The sequence below is a fragment of the Rhincodon typus genome, chromosome 13 (assembly GCF_021869965.1).
Source record: "Rhincodon typus isolate 14 chromosome 13, sRhiTyp1.1, whole genome shotgun sequence".
Classification (NCBI taxonomy): Eukaryota; Metazoa; Chordata; class Chondrichthyes; order Orectolobiformes; family Rhincodontidae; genus Rhincodon; species Rhincodon typus.
In genome coordinates, this window is record NC_063344.1 from 62885904 (window position 1) to 62904602 (window position 18699).

General features: G+C 42.2%; 1 protein-coding gene across 1 annotated transcript in view; it reads left to right on the top strand.

Annotated features, from left to right (window-relative positions):
• Positions 1-1102: 1102 nt before the first annotated feature.
• The window catches only part of klhl6 (kelch-like family member 6), a 53818-nt gene continuing 36221 nt past the window's right edge, over positions 1103-18699 (top strand). Inside the window, exons 1-2 of the mRNA XM_020530080.2 lie at positions 1103-1431; positions 11632-11797. Coding sequence (XP_020385669.1) covers positions 1172-1431; positions 11632-11797 — 426 coding nt within the window. The 5' untranslated portion in view covers positions 1103-1171. The remainder of the gene's footprint in view (positions 1432-11631; positions 11798-18699) is intronic.

Consider the following 18699-nt stretch of genomic DNA (forward strand, 5'->3'; position numbering starts at 1 on the left):
GGAAACGTTTGTTGACACAGTGTAGAGGAAGCTTTACTCAACACCCAATCATGTGATTCTTGACTTGGGACAGTTTGATAGAGTTCAAGGGTTAAAAAGTGAAAAATTGCTCTATTTGAGCTGACATCCTATAACCCAAAAAGCATCATTTGTAAACTTGCCTCACTTTATTCTAGTGAGTATATTCAGTCTGTAGAGGTTGGTGTGTTCGTCAAGCTGGGAGGTTTGATAGCAGACATTTCGTCCCCTTACGAGGTGACATCCTCAACCAACATCTACAACCAGCACCCAAGCTACAATCTTCACTCAAATCCAGAACTATATTCAGTCTGCACTGATTGTCTCAAGAGACTGCAGTATTACACTACAGTTACATATAATGAGAATGCTTAATACTGATTCCCTATCAACCTGATGACTGTGTTTCAACGGGATCCATTGCCTTGTCTATTGGTCACACTTGCTGCACTAGATCCCCTCATCCTGTAGTGATACAGCTTTGCACTAAGTTTAGAATTTGTGAACTCACAGCGAGAGGCAGTGTTTGCACTTTGCAACACAATGTATGAACTTTCCAAGCACACAGCATCAAACATCAACAAGCACCATTATCCTCCAGGAGAGATGGTAGAAAATTAAAGAATTGCGTGATGGAAAATCATCGCTGTCTTGTTGTGGACTGGCCAGAAAACATCTTAATCTGGGGAAGGCATCCCTAGGATTGGAACTGACCGTCACATTGAGGATTCAGATCAGACACTCTCATTAAGCAGTCTCATCTTCCAAACCCTTGCTTTGACTCTAACACCCAATGGCTATGAACTTTCTTATATTATTGGAGCTGTATCCATTGAAGTAACTTTCAGCTCCCTGTACAGCAGAAAGGAAACTTGAAAGAGATGCAAAGCATTTAATTACGATCATTCGGTGGGCTAACAACTCCACATCAGCACAGGCATGGGGGGTGGGGTGGGGGGTGGGGGGAGGATGGCGAAGAAGGAAAAAAAACGAGAAAGTGTAGCTCTTCCTGTTCTGCATATGTGTTGGTCTCTGATAAGAAGCGAGTCATGAGCAGGAAATCCGTCAAAGGGCAACATTACAACCGACTGTGAAACCTCAAAACGCTGCATCAGCCTGTGAGGAGTGGAGCAACCAGACAGTAGCATGCGAAATGGCCGTAGTAGTGGAGAGCAGCAGTGACAAGGGCTCGAGCTGCCAGGCTGGGAAACATACCTGGACTGTTGAGGGGCTGACAGAAAGCTCGTCCGATGGGACAGTGACCTTCAACGACACTGGCTTCTCCACTATCCTGCAGGGTGGCCTGGATGACCTCCGGCTGGACAGCTCCCTCACAGATGTTGTCCTGTGTGTGGATAACAGAGAGTTTTCCTGCCACCGGGTTGTACTAGCAGCTGCCAGCAGTTACTTCAGGTAGGCCGAAAGCATCATTTCTTTGTTTACATGCCAAGACTGTTTGATATTTCCTTCAGCCCAGCATCGGTGACTGTACCTTCAGTTGTCTAGGCCTGCAGTCCTGACTTCCATCTTTTAAACTCCTTTGCCTCTCCTCTATGGACCTTTAAAAAGCTCCTTCAGACCTCCTTGTTTGACCAAATGTCTGCTCACTGGCCCTAATATCTCCTTTGTGTCAAATCTGTGTCTGATAATTCCCTTGTGGGGAATCCAAATCTTTTTTTAACTGTATTGGAGGCACTGCATAAAGGCAAGTTGTTGATATTTGAGTTAAGTCTTGCCATGGACATTCCACGACAATCACTTCTTTGAGCTGGAGCCTGTAAACCAATAAAGAGATAAAGAAATATACAGTAATAGTGCTCCAAATCTTCACTGTTCTGTGACCAATCCTTTTACTCAATGAAACTCTGTACCCGTCTTTCTGTTCACTGTTTAATTGCCACAGCTGACAAATAGGTATGGCTTCAGTTATTAGTTTGTTCCTGTTGTCCTAGTGTGGTCTCTTATTGTTGATCTGTGATTATTGGAGCAAAACATTAGGGAAATGTGAGGATGAGCAAACATTGTTAACTTTGTGACTCCAGAACAGGAAACAATAAAAAAAACTTCATTCATTTTCATTGATTCGTTCATTTACTTGCATTTATTAGCCACGGAGATTTTTAAAAACCAAAGAAAAGACCCAGGAATATGTTCAAGTAAAGTTGGCTACTCAATATGTGAGACAAACCACAGGCCCATTTAAAGATGCAAAAGACTGTGGGGAGTGAGCCCCTAAGATGACACAGTGTGGAGCTGGAGGAACACAGCAGGCCGGGCAGCATCAGAAGAGCAGGAAAGTTGACATTTCGGGTCGGGACCCTTCTTCAGAAATGGAGAAGGGAGCTCAGAAATAAATATAGAGGGTCCCAACCCGAAACGTCGACTTTCCTGCTCCTCTGATGCTGCCTGGCCTGCTGTGTTCCTCCAACTCCACACTGTGACTCCAATATCTGCAGTTCTTACTACCTCTGAGCCCCTAAGAAAATGTGTCTTTGGCTACAGACATCAAGCTGACAGACTGACACATCTTTTCATTGCATGCATTGCGTTCTGCTTTTACTTTAAATTTATAAAGACATAAACCATCTAACAAATTTATACATCATCAGAACTTTCAAAAGCACTAAAAAGTCAATGAGGTACTTTTAAAATGTCATCAGTGTTGGTATATATGCAGACGAAGTAGCCAATTTGTGCACAGAAAGATCACATAGGCAGCATCATTGCCACCTGTCCCTTGAATCGAAGATGACGTCAATGTATGATTGTGTGTTTCCAGCATGGGTTCTAATATGACTCACAGGCCAATTCTCAACCTGCAGATCTTTGGGTACATTGGTTGGATGAGGCAGTGGGATCTGGAGTGCAGGACTTGCTTTCTTTTCTTTCCTTCTCTGCCATTGCGTCGCCTCATCATTAATGTTTTTAGGCACAAAATGTGATCGAACTTGATAGAAAGATTGTCGCCATTTTGAACATATGGAAGCAAGTTCCTCCCAGTCATTGATGTCAGTGATACTGTGCCTTGAGGAGAGTTTCAGAGAGTCTTTGTAGTGTGTTCTTTCCCCTTCCCTGGAACATTGACCATTTAGTAGTTGAGAAGACGGGACCCAGCAGGTGAGATAATTTCAGCCATCCACTGGACACAGTGCTCAATTCTTCACCACTAATCTTGCAAGGGTTTCTTCTGAATGTTTGTGGAACTGGCTTCAAGAAGGACAGTAGTATTTCTTTGATGGACCTCCCATTAAATCAGGTGAATGTGGCAGAGTCTTTATTGATGGAACGTCCAGGTCCCCTGCAGCACAGAAACGTGGTGATGACAGCTGCTCTATTCATTTAGATGTTTGTTAACTTGCATAGATCTTCATTGCCAATAAAACGTAGGCAGCAATGTGATAATGACTCATTAACTCACTTTTGAGGGATTAACTTTGACTTTGTGTAATATGGAGTAAATAGCAATATTTATTCAGGTGCAAGTTATAAATTTCTCCCAAATTTTTGTCTGGGGAAGTGTTAAAAATTAGCGACTGAATCAATGAAACCAATTTTACACAGAAGTCACTCTTGGTGTAGGTTGAGGGATGAATATTGGTCAGGGCATCTGGAGGATACCTTTGATCTTTAAGTTGCACTAGTTCACGTGAAAGTTAGCATTTCCAATAATGTTCTTTCTCTTTTTCTTGTACTGAACCGTCAGGTTAGGTTATGTCCACAAACATGGACTGGGTCTTAAATCCCTTATTATTTGACTCAGAGCCAAGTAGTGCCACGAGATAATTCTTTACATGGAACTCTCAGCAGGTTACTGTGGGGTGAATGTTGACTGGTGAGTAATTCCCTGTGGGATACTATGTGGGTTAGACACCTCCAGGTAGTCATTGTCTGGGGAATAGTAACTGCCCAATGGTACCCTATGACCAGATCAATAACACAAATGTCTCCCATGCCCAATGGAACAAGCATCACAAATCACTGGAACCTCCCAACAATACCAAAAGACTCTGAAAGATGTAAAACCTATTTATGGTGTAGTCCATACCAAAGAGCTTTTGAATTGACTAAAAGATAATTCAAGTCATGGCGAATGTAAATTCGCACTGTAGAGCCGTGATCCAGAACGCATATTTGTTAGCATCTCCTGTGGCCAATTCCTGTACGTGGGAAACCATCTGAGAAGGAGTATAAACTGACTTCTCAACACCATCATCAGTCCAGGACCAGGCCCATCACTTCATTAGATAGGGATATAGAAACATCCTGCAGGTGGAATATTGAGTCCTTTGCAAGGAAATCTACAGGGAAATGTTGTAAAGCCAGAAGCCACTATTGAAAGAAAGAGAGTTATTGCATTTATAAAGTTCCTTTGACAAACTCAAAATGCCATAATACATTGTATAATACCGTGGAAATGTTGAAAATCCAGCATCAAGGTACCACAAGTAACAATGTGATAATGATTTGGTTAACTGTTTTCATGGGCATTAGTTAATATTAATCAGGATCCTAGGGAGAGCTGCTCTGGTCTTTTTCCAATAGCATCATGGGATCTTTTACGTCTACCCAAGAAATATAACATCTCAATTGAAAGCCAGCAGCCCAACAGTATTCATTGATGTGACAGCCCATAATATGCACTGAAGTCTTTGCAATGTTTCAGCTCACAAAATTCAGACTCATAGGTGAGAGTGCCACTTCAGAATTGGGGAGGCGTTGGCTTAGTGGTATTATTGCTGGGCAGTTAATCCAGAGACCCAGGCAATCCTCTGGGGACCTGGGTTCAAATCCCACCACAGCAGAGGTTGGAATTTGAATTCAATAAATAAGAGTCTAATGATGACTATGCATCCATTGTCGAATGTTGGAAAAACTCATCTGGTCCACTAATGGCCTTTAGGGAAGAAACTGCCATCCTTACCTGGCCTGTCCTACATGTGACTCCAGACCCATAGCAATGTGATTGACTCTCAATTGCCCTCAGGGCAATTAGGGATGGGCAATAAATGCTGGCCTAGTCAGCAATGCCCTCATCTTGTGAATGAGTGAAACAAAAACAATATCTTAAGAAATAAGAGTGGGAGTCAGTCATTAGCTTACCAAGCCTGCTCGGCCTTTCAATAAGATCATGGCTGATCTGACTGTGGCCTTAACTTCACATGTCACTCCATCCCCCATAAGCCTTGACTTCCCGGTTGTCAATCAGAATTCTCTCTAACTCAGCCTCGAACATTTTCAATACTAACCTCCACTTCTCTCTGTGAAGGAGGAATTTAAAGTTTATTGATCCTCTGAGAGAAGAAATTTCTTCGTATTTCTCTCTCAAATGATTATACTTAAACTCTGCCTCTTTGGTCTAGATGCCATCATGAGAGGAAACAGTCTGTCAGCAAGAACCTGTCAACGCCCTCCAAATCAACTAACTTTGACATAAAGGGCACGCTTTGACAAATATTTGTATCTTGCACTCATCAGGACAATTCACAAAAATGCCAATGTGAGGGAACTCAACATTTATACTGTATGAGAGAAGAGTTCAGATTGGTAAAGGTGTTGCCATGAAGAATACAGCCAGTAATTATGACTGACTGTTAACTGACAAGATTTGTTTAAATTTTAAATCGGGCAGGTTGACTCTGATTGGTCAAGGCCCTGAAAATTGAACCAGGAAATGACTATCAATATTTTCTTGAGTTGAAATAAGCACAGTGTACATGTTCCATCTGGTTGCAAATAACAGGGCCCTCTGTACTGTTCTATATAACTTCCAGTACATGCAAAAGCGCCACATTGTGAGCCCAGCTGACAATCCTAAACTGGTTGTCACACACTGATGATTATTCAGCAAATGTTGTCCAATTTCAGAATTACATCTAATGTTGGACACTATGCTCGGAGTGTTGAAAGCACAGGGTGGCTGGGTACAGTCAATACCTTACTTGTTGTGAACAGCCTAAAGGATATGTTGTTTTGAAACAATCCACCAGTCAAAAATATGTTCTGCCTTTAACACAATTAACCAATGTATAAGATAAATTTCATTGTCGGTGTGATACTAGGTATTTGGATCAGACATCCCAAACACTGACAGACTTCACTGGACTTCTTTCTAGCCTACTCCTCTTAAGACTTTCAGCCTTACTTCTTGCTGCAGATGGTGTATGTTTGGTGCCTATGCTGCTGCCATTTGGTACAGATGCTAGACTGACGTGGCACACTGATGTATGACAAGGTGCAGACACCCATGACCAAAGACTCAAGCACAAACACGACCACCTGTCTGGTTGTGTGTCTGCGCCAATCGCAAATGCAAGGCACAGCAGGGTGAGTCAAGGCATGCATGTTTCAGGCATTCTCTTAGGCACCAGATGCCCGTGTGCTGACAGAGCAAGACAGCAGCCCTGGAAAGTGGCCTGATCCACCACATGGACTGCTGACTGTACCTGATGTAGGGGTACAATGCTACAAGTCTGGGCTTGCAGGGCGCACTGCCAAAACATTAGAGTGATGCAGTGGATCACTGAGAGTTGGGTGCTAGCGTTTGCAGTGGAAGGGTGTATGCAGCATATTGATCACATCCTGCTCAGCAGTTTTGCCCCGGGAAAGATAAAGGTTATTCAGAGGAGACAGCAAGACGAACCCACATAGGGCTCACTCTGATTTTCCATTCAGGTTTTCCTGATGGCTAGTTCATTTGGTGAATTTGGTAAGATCTGGAATATTAATAAAGCGAGTTGGGCTGTCAAGAGGGAGATTAATGAGTGTTAATCCCTGTCAGTTGGCATCTTGTCACTTGCTAGTGAGAATCTCACCACGCCTCTTCAGAAAAGCATCAAGGGCAGTGCAATGTGATCTCAACAGATTGGCATTGCCTTACTTCTTGTCTGATTTCGCCATAAATCTCACCATAGCCCATGTCACTCAGACCTCTATAAGATTATGTTCAAAGTGTCTTTTAAAAGTTGAAAGTCATGTAAATGCTGGAGTCCAGAAGGAATTGGATGATCTTGCTCATGAATCACTTAGAACCAACATGCAGGGATAGCAAGCATGGAAAGTAATTTTTGTCCTCTCCTTTACTACAAGGAATTTCAGTATAACAGAGGAGCTCACCTCATGGTAAAACCGATACTACTTTGTAGATTTTACCTAGAAAACTAAGACTTGTCTCAGAAGAGATGCAACAAAGTTTCAGTAGATTAGTTCTTGGGCATAAGAGCGTTGTCTTTTGACAATTACTAAGTAAAATGAATCCAAATTCCCTAGATCAAAGAATGAGAGGTGATCTGATTGTGTTTGGCTAATGCACCTAACCTACACATCTCTGAATACTATGGGCAATTTACCATGGCCAATCCACCTAACTTGCACATCTTTGGACTGGGAGGGAAACCAGAGCACCCAGGGGAAACCCATGTAGACTTGGGGAGAATGTGCAAACTGCACACAGACAGTCACCCGAGAGTGGAATTGAGCCCAGGTCCCTGGTACTGAGAGGCAGTAGTGCTAAACAGTGAGCCACCATGCTGCCCCATATGCTGGAATATACATTTGTGGCTTCTATCATTTTGTCAATACCAGATGTTGGAATATACATTGCAACATATTTCACCCAAGAATGTATACCGTGAAATAAATGTGCAGAAGAGATCTGTCACAAAAGGACCTGTGGAGCAATTTGAGGTCCTAAAAACCAGCTATAACACAAAGTGCAATTGCATTTCTCTAAACATCCCCCATTTATAGACAAAACACCAAGAGAGGCACTATCATATGCAGTTGGAAATTACCCAAGTTGCGCAATATGCAAAGAATATGACCATTCATGAACAGAACTGTGTGTTAACTCTAGTCACTTCCGCTTCTGTCAATCTCTGCACATGCGTTGCATACACAGTCTTTGAATTGTGCATGTCTTCTAATGGCACACATGCATCTTGCCATTTGCAATCTCTTTGGCATTTGCTCATTCCTAGGATGATGTTCCTTCTCAGGGAAGCAGCTATTTTTGAACCTGTTAAGCTTTTGTGTCTTCTGCCTGATGGAAGAGTTTGGAAGACATTATAACCAGGGTAAGAGTGGTCTTTGATGATGATGGCATCTTTTCCCAGGCATTGAGAAATGTAGATGGAATCAATGAATGGATGTTGACTTGCTTGATGGACTGAGCTGTGTTCACAACTCTCTGTAGTTTCTTATAGTCTTGGGCAGAGCAATTGCCATACCAAGCCAGGATTATCATGGTGAAGGTGGAGCTATAGTCAATAAGTAGAATCCTGACACATGTAACTACGTCAAGGTGACTTCACAAGTACACATCGTTGTTTCTCAGCACTGGCATTGTTGTCATTAGTTGTTTGAGGCTAATAAATTCTGCTTCTTAATATAGCATAGGAGAGCAATTTATTGTCACTTGTATTTATGAAAATACAATGATGTGTATAAGTCACCATAATAGGGTGCCATTTTAGTTACAGAAATCATGGAAAGAAATAATTGAGACAAAGTTAGGACAAAGTTCATCTTTTGTTCCCTCCACAGCTCCAGGGTTTCTGAAGTAGCTACGGGATTTCGCCACCAAAGCTGCTCCCGAAGTCGCCAAACCAGGACTTCCAACAACAGGCCCACCACGCTGCCACCACCACCAAAGCAGCTGCATCTCCGCCATAGCCAAAAGGGACAGAGCAGACACACCAAGTCGGTGATGCTTAAGCTGTCACTCAAACTGTTGCCACTTCAGTCGTCACCCGATGCTGCCGCACCACGGCCACTGCTTGAACTGCCGCCGGGAGAAATGGACCAAACCAACTTGAGTCACTGACGGTGAAGCATTCGATAAAGGCACAGCCACCATGGCCACAAGGAACGGATGCCTGGATCCACCAGGTTGTTGCTGCCATACCCGACCTTCACAACTGCCTTTCCTCCACGGCAGCCGCAGCAGAGAAGAGAAAGTGAACTCCGATACAGGAGGGAAATGAAGAAACAAAAATAAACAGGAAAGAAGAATGCAGCTGGCCAGCTGAGCGGGAGTGTACAGGCACAGGAGCCCAAACACTTCCTCCCCTGTCACTACCCCCATCTTGTTCTGTGCCTCAATATCATTTCACGTCCTTAGCAGTGAACTTGCAGAGAGGCTCAAACTCTAATGGCAAGTGAGGGAAGATCTTTGTGACACAGCTCATTCACCCAGCAATTCGTTACACTGTGTTCACATTTGTTGGTCACTGGATCTATGCTATCACCGTTACTGAGTCAGCATCTAGGCAAAGTCAATTTGCTGTCAGTACGTGATTTATGTACTTGATGTTTGTCATTTTCAATTATATCTTTTTCTAGTTCAGCTTTAGTGTTACCTGGGGAGCTCAGTTAGACCATCGTACTAGATTCTGGTCATGGGCTATGATAGTTTATTCCATTATGTCCCCTCAAGCATAGATGAGCAGATCACCCACAATAGTTTCGACTCCAGGTAGATTATTGACTATCCCATACTGTCTGCATTGATGCTCTTCTGGAGCTGTGGAAATGCCAAATGACACATGTAGCCATCAGTATCTCCGGAATGGGTTCGGAATGTAATTGGAGAACTGCAGCTTCACTTGTCAACACCATCCCTTGCATTGAGGGAAACAAAGTGTCAGGATTTCTTCAGTGGTGGCATGGAGTGGTGTGATCTTTCAAAGCTTTATTGAGATTAATTGGAATAACACTTAGTCTCATATTATCACTGTTGCCATGCTGCTAATGGAGTCTGAGGAGGTTATCACTTTCTTGATTGCCCCTTTCTTTTCCAGCATATTCAACTTGTCTTTCAGGCTGAAGACACATTTGTAGGTAGACATTCATTACTGTTTTTGTTTCACAGTAGATGGCTCTCTTCCAATTCTGAAAATCCACATACTTCCAGTGGCACCATTCCTGGAACCATGTTTCAGGCCATGTGTGAAATGGCTGCCCACACTTACTGCAGAGCAGGAGATCACATGACTATGGCAAGCTAGCCAATACTCTAAATACAACTGGATTCCTTCAGCCAGAGACTACCAGTTGTTGAAATTCAAACGCAACATTTTGAGGGAGATCAGATTAATTTCCCACTCTGGTATTACTGTATCAAAAATCTACATTCCTACTCACCAAACCCACAATAATCCAGCACAAAGTATTCCCTTCTGTGTTCAATCTAGGCCTTCATTGCTTTGCTATGTTCACTGCGGACAGATTACAGTGAAATGAGAAGCAGGGAAAGAACAGGAAGAGCTATATTTTAAAATGCAGCCCATTAACTGTACGTGCCTTCATTTAAAATCAGACTTATTTCCACGACAGCTTCTGTCACTCAAATATACTTACAATCATAAGGACGAAGGCTTGGGGAGTATTGTGGTCAGCAGATTCACACTTCAGGGGGCCATGTCCTCTAGGATTCCAACATGAGGAGCAGGCAAAGGCTCAAACATCTGCTATGGCACAAGGTGGAATAAACGTGTCGCAGACTGAGGCCAACGAAGGATCCCAGAAGGTTTGGGTCGCCAATGATCCTTCATATATATTCTCGCTCATGGAAAATTTGGCAGTAAATTATGAGCTCAGATAAATGTCCATGTGCATAAGTTTTGAGTGACTTCCTGGACTAAACATACCACCTCAAACGGCAGTTACAAGGTCCTCTGTAAAATACTCCACATCTCCCAGGATGCTTTTAGTGAACTCGGGCCTATTTACAGGGAGTTTAGCAAGGCAGCTTTTCTGTAGGGATCTAGTGGTTTAGCCAAGCACCCAAATTGCTCCTTCAGCACTCTCTTAGAACTCCACTAGAGTGGCAGCATTGATGTTTTGAGCTCAATTCCTAGAAAGCGATTGAATCCACAGTATTTTGTCGAACATATTTAACATTGCATTCATTTTGACTGGTGTGTGAAGGGGGAAATCAGGTATCTGGGAGTGCTCTACGTTTCTAAGAACAAATTGAGTCCCATTGGCTTCTTTCCATCCAAAGCAGCTTCTTGTTTGTTATTTGAACATCTTGAAAAGAGTGCAGAGGACCAGAACATCAGGAATGAGAGATTCCAGTCATGGGGAGAGACTGGAAAAGCTGGGATTTGCCATCCAGCAGTTGGAGAAGGTCAATAGGGAGTGTGACAAATTTGTTCAAAATCATGAGATAAGCACTTAGCTGGAGGGCTACTAAGGAAAGGACACAAATTTAAGGTAACTAGCAAAAGAATCAGAGATGAAAGAAAGTTTATTTTTAATGCAGCCGTGGTGATGATTTAGAAGTAGAATCAATTATAACTTTCAAAGGGGAATTGGAAATGCATTGAAAAGGAGAAACTTTCACGGCTATGGGAAAGGGAGGATTGGATGTGGGACTCATTGAGCAGATTGATCAAACTGTGGGATAGTTAAGATGGCCCGAATAGCCTCCTTGTTTGCTGTGGGATTTGCTGTTTGATCACAGGGTGGAATTTAACAATGGCTGGGGAGAAACCTATATTTGAACCTGCCTCACCTTCTCCAAATGATCTGATTTCAATAAGGCAGAGCAGGCAAGGGACAAAGGAAATGGAATGATTCATTGTCTCATGCAAGATTTCTTTTCTCTCCCAGGGCGATGTTTTGCAATGACCTTAAAGAAAAGCATGAAGAAAAGATAGTGATTAAGGGGGTCGATGCGGACACCATGCAGATGTTACTGGAGTACACTTACACCAGCAAAGTCTCTATCACCAGACAGAATGTCCAAGCAACCTTGGAGGCTGCCAGCCTCTTTCAGGTTAGCAGCTAACGAACTTTCCACTGTGGGATGGGGGGGATGGTTCTTTCCATGTTGTGTCATCATACCTGGGGGCAACATGACATCATATGGCATTACTTTGGAGGGGATTTCTATTTGGGTCCTCGGAGACATGGAGGAGACGGTGATAAGAGGTGTTGGAAGTTTCCATTAACACTTCCATATTAAGGCAGATGGAACACTCACTGATAAGAAAGGGTGCCGGATGTCAAGATGTGCCACATGTCAAGAAAAGTCTGTTCCTACGATAGCAAAGGTTTGCTAGGGATTGGATAACTCAAGTTTCCTTAGCCCTTCATTGTTAACATTCTTTCCTCTATCGTTTTATTCTTCTAACTGTTACTAATGCGATCAATGAGTCTTTGTGACAATTTTTCGAAATTATTATTTGTGGTTTGTTGCTTCAAGCGTCTACTGCAACTGATGTTATTGAATTGCACACATTCCACAGTTTGTGTTTCATCAAAACTATGTATTATACGGTCCATATTGAAGTTTGTGTGATAATTCTCCAAAGGGATCTGCTCAGAAGAAGTGGGTAATTTGCACAAGGCTAGGCTGTCCATCTGACACCCACATCTGCAGCCACATTTAGCACACACATATCAACTGGAGCCTCCCCTTCACAAAGGAAAAGGTGGTAACACAGCGTGGGAGCTATCATAAGATGTGTGAATACCTGAATAACCATTGACCTACACTGTTTTCCAGATGAACACTCCAATCACAACAGGTTGTGCTTTACCTCCCACAATATTAGAAATAATCTCATCCCAAATGTTCCCATGATCGCAACAGACAAGATGTTGCTGCCTATCTCTGTAGATGCTGAAGCATCTTCCTATGGCAAACACCACAGAGTTAAGTCAGTTGAGGAAGCAGAGAAGCATTACTGAGTTGTGTCATTCACTGTGAACATTCCTACAATCACCATGCAACCTAAGCCCTGTGTGCATCTCATTGCAGGCTTGCTGCAATGCTGACTGAAAAAGATATTATCATGAGGTGGTACGAAGGATTATCTTCTTTGCAATGGAGCTCCTGTAGCACCACCTCCACATTAGCAGTTGTAAAACATGGCTCAACTACTCCTGTACTTGTTGCCAGACATGTATCTGCCTCTAGGGATCTCTTCACAGCCTGTTCACCTGCTCCCTGAGTCTTGCTGAAGACAAACCATCAGCTGTGATCCCGTTCTAACAGTGTCCCCTGAGCTTCATAATATGTATTTCCCACTTTTTAATTCACTTAATTCACAGTTCATTCACTTAAGTCAGACATCTGCTGTTTTTCTCTTTTGGCACCAGTTCGTTAATGCAGCTGGTGTTGTGAATAACTACGAAGTAAGTCTTAGGGGATCAGAAAACTGGTCACACTTGACCAGTCAGGGGGAACCTGCAGAAGCTCTCAATGCTTAAAAAGCAAATTATACCCATGGATTAAAACCAGCTAAAGGCATCAACACTCACTCAACGAGAGAAGGTGGAGTGGTCATGGAAAAGTCCTTTAAAGAGCTGGAAATATCTCTACTAATCATAGATACAGCAGATATAAGCCAGCTCATTTGACTCAAGTAACTAACTGATGGCTGATTATCAAGTACATTGGTTGATTATCATTGCCAAGTCTGTAGGCAGAGATGATCGCCCATCAGGGGTGAGGTGGCACAGGCTGGCAAAGGGCTAAAGTATTGCTGGTTATAAGTCACTGAATGGGGAGCACACTGGTAATCCCCCAACATTCCCTCACCCTGCATCTACCATTGGCAGTTATTGACTCCAATGTTAAAGCAAAATATCTGTTGTATACACAATTGATTCCAGCACACAGAATCTAAGACACCAACTGAAGTATTTGCATCTCACCACAAACTATGCCACTTTTTGTCTGAGTAGGGAACAGTAAAACTTCTATTACAGATATCAACGATAAACATCTCAGCTACTCCGTCTCTGTATTTGCAGTCGCTCTGATTTGATTTGAAACTACAACATGGGTTCAGTCCTCTCAAATTTCCCTGAAATTGATACCATCTTTACGGAATGAGCTAAGCAGCTGGTGCTGTAGCTCTAAAGGGCACAGCTTGTTTGTTATTTATCAGTTGTCTGAGAAAGCTATTCCTTTATGGTTTCAAAATACAGAAACACGTGTCCAGATTAGTCTGTAAACAGCAGGATGGTGTGGTTTTCGCACCAGTGCACTTTGCTGTCTCTGTAGTAATTCTCTTACTCTGAAACCCACATCAGATCAGCAGCACAGTATCAATAGATTTTGTCTAACTAGCCTGTGCCCATATTTATGCTCCAATGAGCCTCCCACATTCATGTTACTACTTTTTATCTCCGTCTCCATACTGCTTCATTCCCTTCTCCCACCTACATGCATCCCCTCAAATGCATCAATGTCATTTGCCTGAACTATTTCATATGACAGTGAGTTGCACATTATCACCTTTCTCTGTATAAAGAAATGCTGCCTAATATCTTTGGTTCATCTGTTAGTGGCTATCATGTATGCATGCCTCTTTGATGCAGAAATTGTGCAGCCGGTTCTCAATGCCCATCCTCTCCAACTCCTTAATAATTTGAAAGACACCTCTTCTCTTTTATGTCTTCTCTTCTACAAAAAAGAGAGCTCCCTTTCCAGTTTGCTCAATACTTTCTGATCATTGCAACCACTTTATTGTGGTAGCATCACTGGGAATCTTTTGTACACATTCTCTATTTTTAATAATCTTTTTCTAATATGGAAACTAGTACAGCATACAAATATACTCTGACTAAGTTCTCTATATTTTATCTTTGCCTTCCTGTTTACTCATCCCATGATGTGAATCTCCATCGGGTTGAATTTGTTTGGCCATTTATCCAGTCTGCAAGTCAGCTTATGTCTTCTTTTATTGTGTACTCCTCCACTTTATATGTGAACTTTGTGTCATCTACAAATTTTTGCACAAAATCTTGAGTTTTTGAGCCCAAATTAAGAATCTAAAAGATGACCATGGTATTATTATCAATTGTTGGAAAAACCCTTCTGGTTCACTAATGTTCTTTAAGGAAGGAAACTGCCATCATTATCTATTCTGGCCTATGTGTGACTCCAGACCCACAGCAATGTGGTTGACTCTTAACTGCCCTCTGAGCAATTAGGAATTGGCTATAAATGCTGGTCCAACCAACCATGCCCTCATCCTGTGAACAAATTTTTAAAAATCCTTGACAGACATGGCCAACTGTAAAGATTTCAGCGTGGGTTTCTGCAGGACATCATATTTCACTTTCTACCACTTTGATAAATTGTCCTTAACTCCTCCCCTCAGTTTTGCAGCCATCTTTCATTATTTTCTGTTTCTTGGTCCCTGACTCACCCACCTTGGCAATTGTCATGAGGGTTGTTATGAGGCATTTTATCAAAGGCACTCTGTAAGCCCATGTCTACCACATCCACTGCATTGCCCTTGTCTACATTTTGCGCTATTCTTCAGACAATCCAATAAGATCAATTGAATCTGAGCTTCCTGAAATCTGTACTGGGTATTTAATTACATTCACTATAGTTCATTTTTGATGACAGGGTATCTTTCCTAATGCAGACATTAAGCCACTGGCCAAAGTTCTCTAAATTAGTCTATCCCCACTTTGAAGGCAGAAATTATATTTGCAATTTTGTCTTCAGGCTGTATTGCTTTTCCTATTGTGTACTGATACAGGACATGTATGTTAATACCTTTGCTATCTCCTCTTAGATTATTTGCAGATGCAGTCAATGCGAGCATCCTGTGCTCATTATGTTCGTGTAACAAACTCTTTTCTTTCTACCTTAACTTTTCTAATACCCCATTTCCTGCTACTCCTGTCATTTCCTTTTTGTCAGATTCCTCAGTGAAAATTGACGTGAAGTATTTATTCAACAATCCTTCCATTACATATTGTCTCCAGTGGCTCGATATTATCTTTCCTCTTCTGTAGTCACTTTAGGATGTGTTATGCCATTTTAAAAAATTAGTTGGGATATTTCCATTTCCGATTTCCTCTTTGTCTTTTTAGCCTCTTTCCTGAGATTATCACATTTCCTGTTGTCATCCTCCCTGTGATTTTTTTGTACTTTGCATATGTCCAAATCTCTAGGTTCATTTTTATCCCCATCCCTTTATTAATATATGTACCCATGGCTAGTGTTCACTTATTACTTTTGTGAAAAATATTTACTCTACACTTTCTCTTTGCTCCTTTAAAACTCATACATTGTTGTTCTGCTTCTTTGTCAATCATATTCATCAAAATTTTATGCTCATTCCTTCATAGATAGCCACATCCAATGTTATTATTTCATTTATTCTTTCATGGGATATGAGTATTGCAGAAGACATTCCATTTTTTGCCCATCCCTAACTGTTCTTGAGAAAGTGGTGAGTAGCCACTTTCTTGAATGCTGTAGTCCTTTCTCTACATGTATATTGACAGTGCTGTTAAGGAGAGAGTTCCAGCCTTTTGGTCCAGTGACAATGAATGAAGGGTGACACAGTTCCAAATAACTATGGTGTGTGGTTTGGAGGGGAACTTACAGGTGAAGATGTTCCCCTCATGTACCTGCAGCCCTTGACTTTCTCAGTGGGAGAGGGTTTGGAAGCTGCTATCAAAGGAGCCACAGTAAATTGCTATAGTGCATCTTGTCGATGGTATACACTTCTGCCACTGTGCATTGGCATTGAAAAGAGTGAGTCTGGAAAGTAACGGGTACTAATCAAGCGAGCTGCTTTTTTTCTGGATGGTGTTGAGCCATATTAGTATTGTTGGATCTGTATTCATCCAGGTTAAGTATTCTATCTCACTCCGGACTTGTCCCTTTTAGATGCTGGACAGGTTTTGGGGAATCAGGATTCAGTCGTCCACTGCAAAATTCCTAGTTTGATTTGCCTTTGTAGCCACAGTATTGATATAGCCAGTCCAGTTCAGTTTCTGATCCCTGGTAATGCCATTGATGTCATATGGGAATGGTGAGATTCTATCTGTTGGAGAGGGTCATTGCCAGGCACTTGTGGGGTGTGCATGTTATTTATCGCTTAGCAGTTCGAGGTATATATGGACACAGACCAATTTTCAAGTTTAAATGATGTACAATTGTTGATCTTACAGTAGTGTCCTTGTTTGTAAACATAGCTGCGATATCATTGAGAATACTAGAGAGATGAGATGCAGTTATTGACAGATATTGGGGTACAATATCCTTCAGACCAATTAGAGCACTTTGTTTGATGCTGAGCTATGATGGAGAAACTGTGTCAGCAGATCCTTCATGCTAAGTTTGTGGTGATCTGTTAGCACTGACAAAACACTCTTTTCGGGATTTGAATGGTTTGTGTTTCAAAATTGGTTGTTTTTTGCATCGGTTGGTATCTGAGCAGCTGTGAATGGTGCTGAACATTGTGAAATCATCAATGAATGTTTCCCCACTTCTGACCTTATGGTAGAAGGAAGGACTTTGATGAAGATGGTGTGGCCTTGGGCACTACCCTGAGGAACTCTACAGTGATGTCCTTGTGACTGAGATGATTGACCTGCAACAACCACAATCATCTTCCTTTGTTCTGGGTATGATTCCAACCAGTGTGGAGTTTTCCCCTTGAATCCCATTGCCTTGGGTTTAGCTGGGCTCCTTGATGCCACGCTTGGTCAAATGCTGCTTTGACTTCAAGGTTATTCATCCTCACCTCACTGCATGAGGAAGTCTTTGTCCATGTTTGGGTCAAAGCTGTAATGAGGTCAACAGTTAAGTGGCCTGGCAGAACCCAAACTGAGCATCAATAAGCAGGTTAATGCTGAGTTAGTGTCACTTGGTAGCATTGTCAACTGCACCTTCCATCAATTTGCTAATGATTAATCTTAGATTGATGTGGTGGTGTTGGCTAGGTTAGATTTGACCTGCTTTTTGTGCACATTGGAGGTAGCTGCCAATTTTGTAGTTGTACAAGGATGGTTTCATTCGGATCACGGCTGGTTCTGGAGCACAAGTCTTTGGTACAATTGCTGGAATGTCGTCAGGGGTTACAGCTTTTGCAGTATCCATTGCCTTTAGCCATTTCTTGACATTACATAGTAGTGTGAGTTGATGTGGTTGAAGACTGGCATCTGTGATGCTGGATAATCTCAGCTGTAGGCCGAGATGGATCCTCCACTCCATATCCATGTTATATTGTGACCACTCCTCTCTCAATGTTCTACAAAAGCTACCTGTCATATCTCTGAAGAAGGTCTGAAGACTTCTGAAGAAGGGTCCAGATCCGAAACGTCAGCTTTCCTGCTCCTCTGATGCTGCTTGGCCTGCTGTGTTCATCCAGCTCTACACCTTGTTATCTCAGATTCTCCAGCATCGGCAGTTCCCAGGATCTCTGTCATATCTCCTCCAGTTTTTCCCATCACTAGACACAGCAGTTAGCCTTTTGGATCAGAAATGAGTACCTTACACAATGTCTCCTTCCTCTTGCAGCTTGTTTCTTGTTTAAAGCTTTGTTTGTGTGACATTTCAAGGCAAAGCAAGTTAATGGTGGGGACGACAACTGTTTCTATCCTATTGATCCAGTGAGCTTTAAACATGGTGAGTGGAGCATAGAAGAAGACTCCTACCACCATGATTCCATCAAACTGTCAGGGCAGGTACAGCAAAGATAAATACGGAGTAAAGATAGATAGGCTTGCATTTATACAGTGCCTTTCATGACCACAGGACATTCCAAAGGACTTTACACCCAGTGAAGTACTTTTAAACTTTGTAATGTAGGAAACGTAGTAGCCAATATGGACACATCAAACTCCACAAGCAGCATTGTGCTAATGACCAGAAAATCAATTTTTGTGATGTCGGTTGAGGGATAAATATTGGCC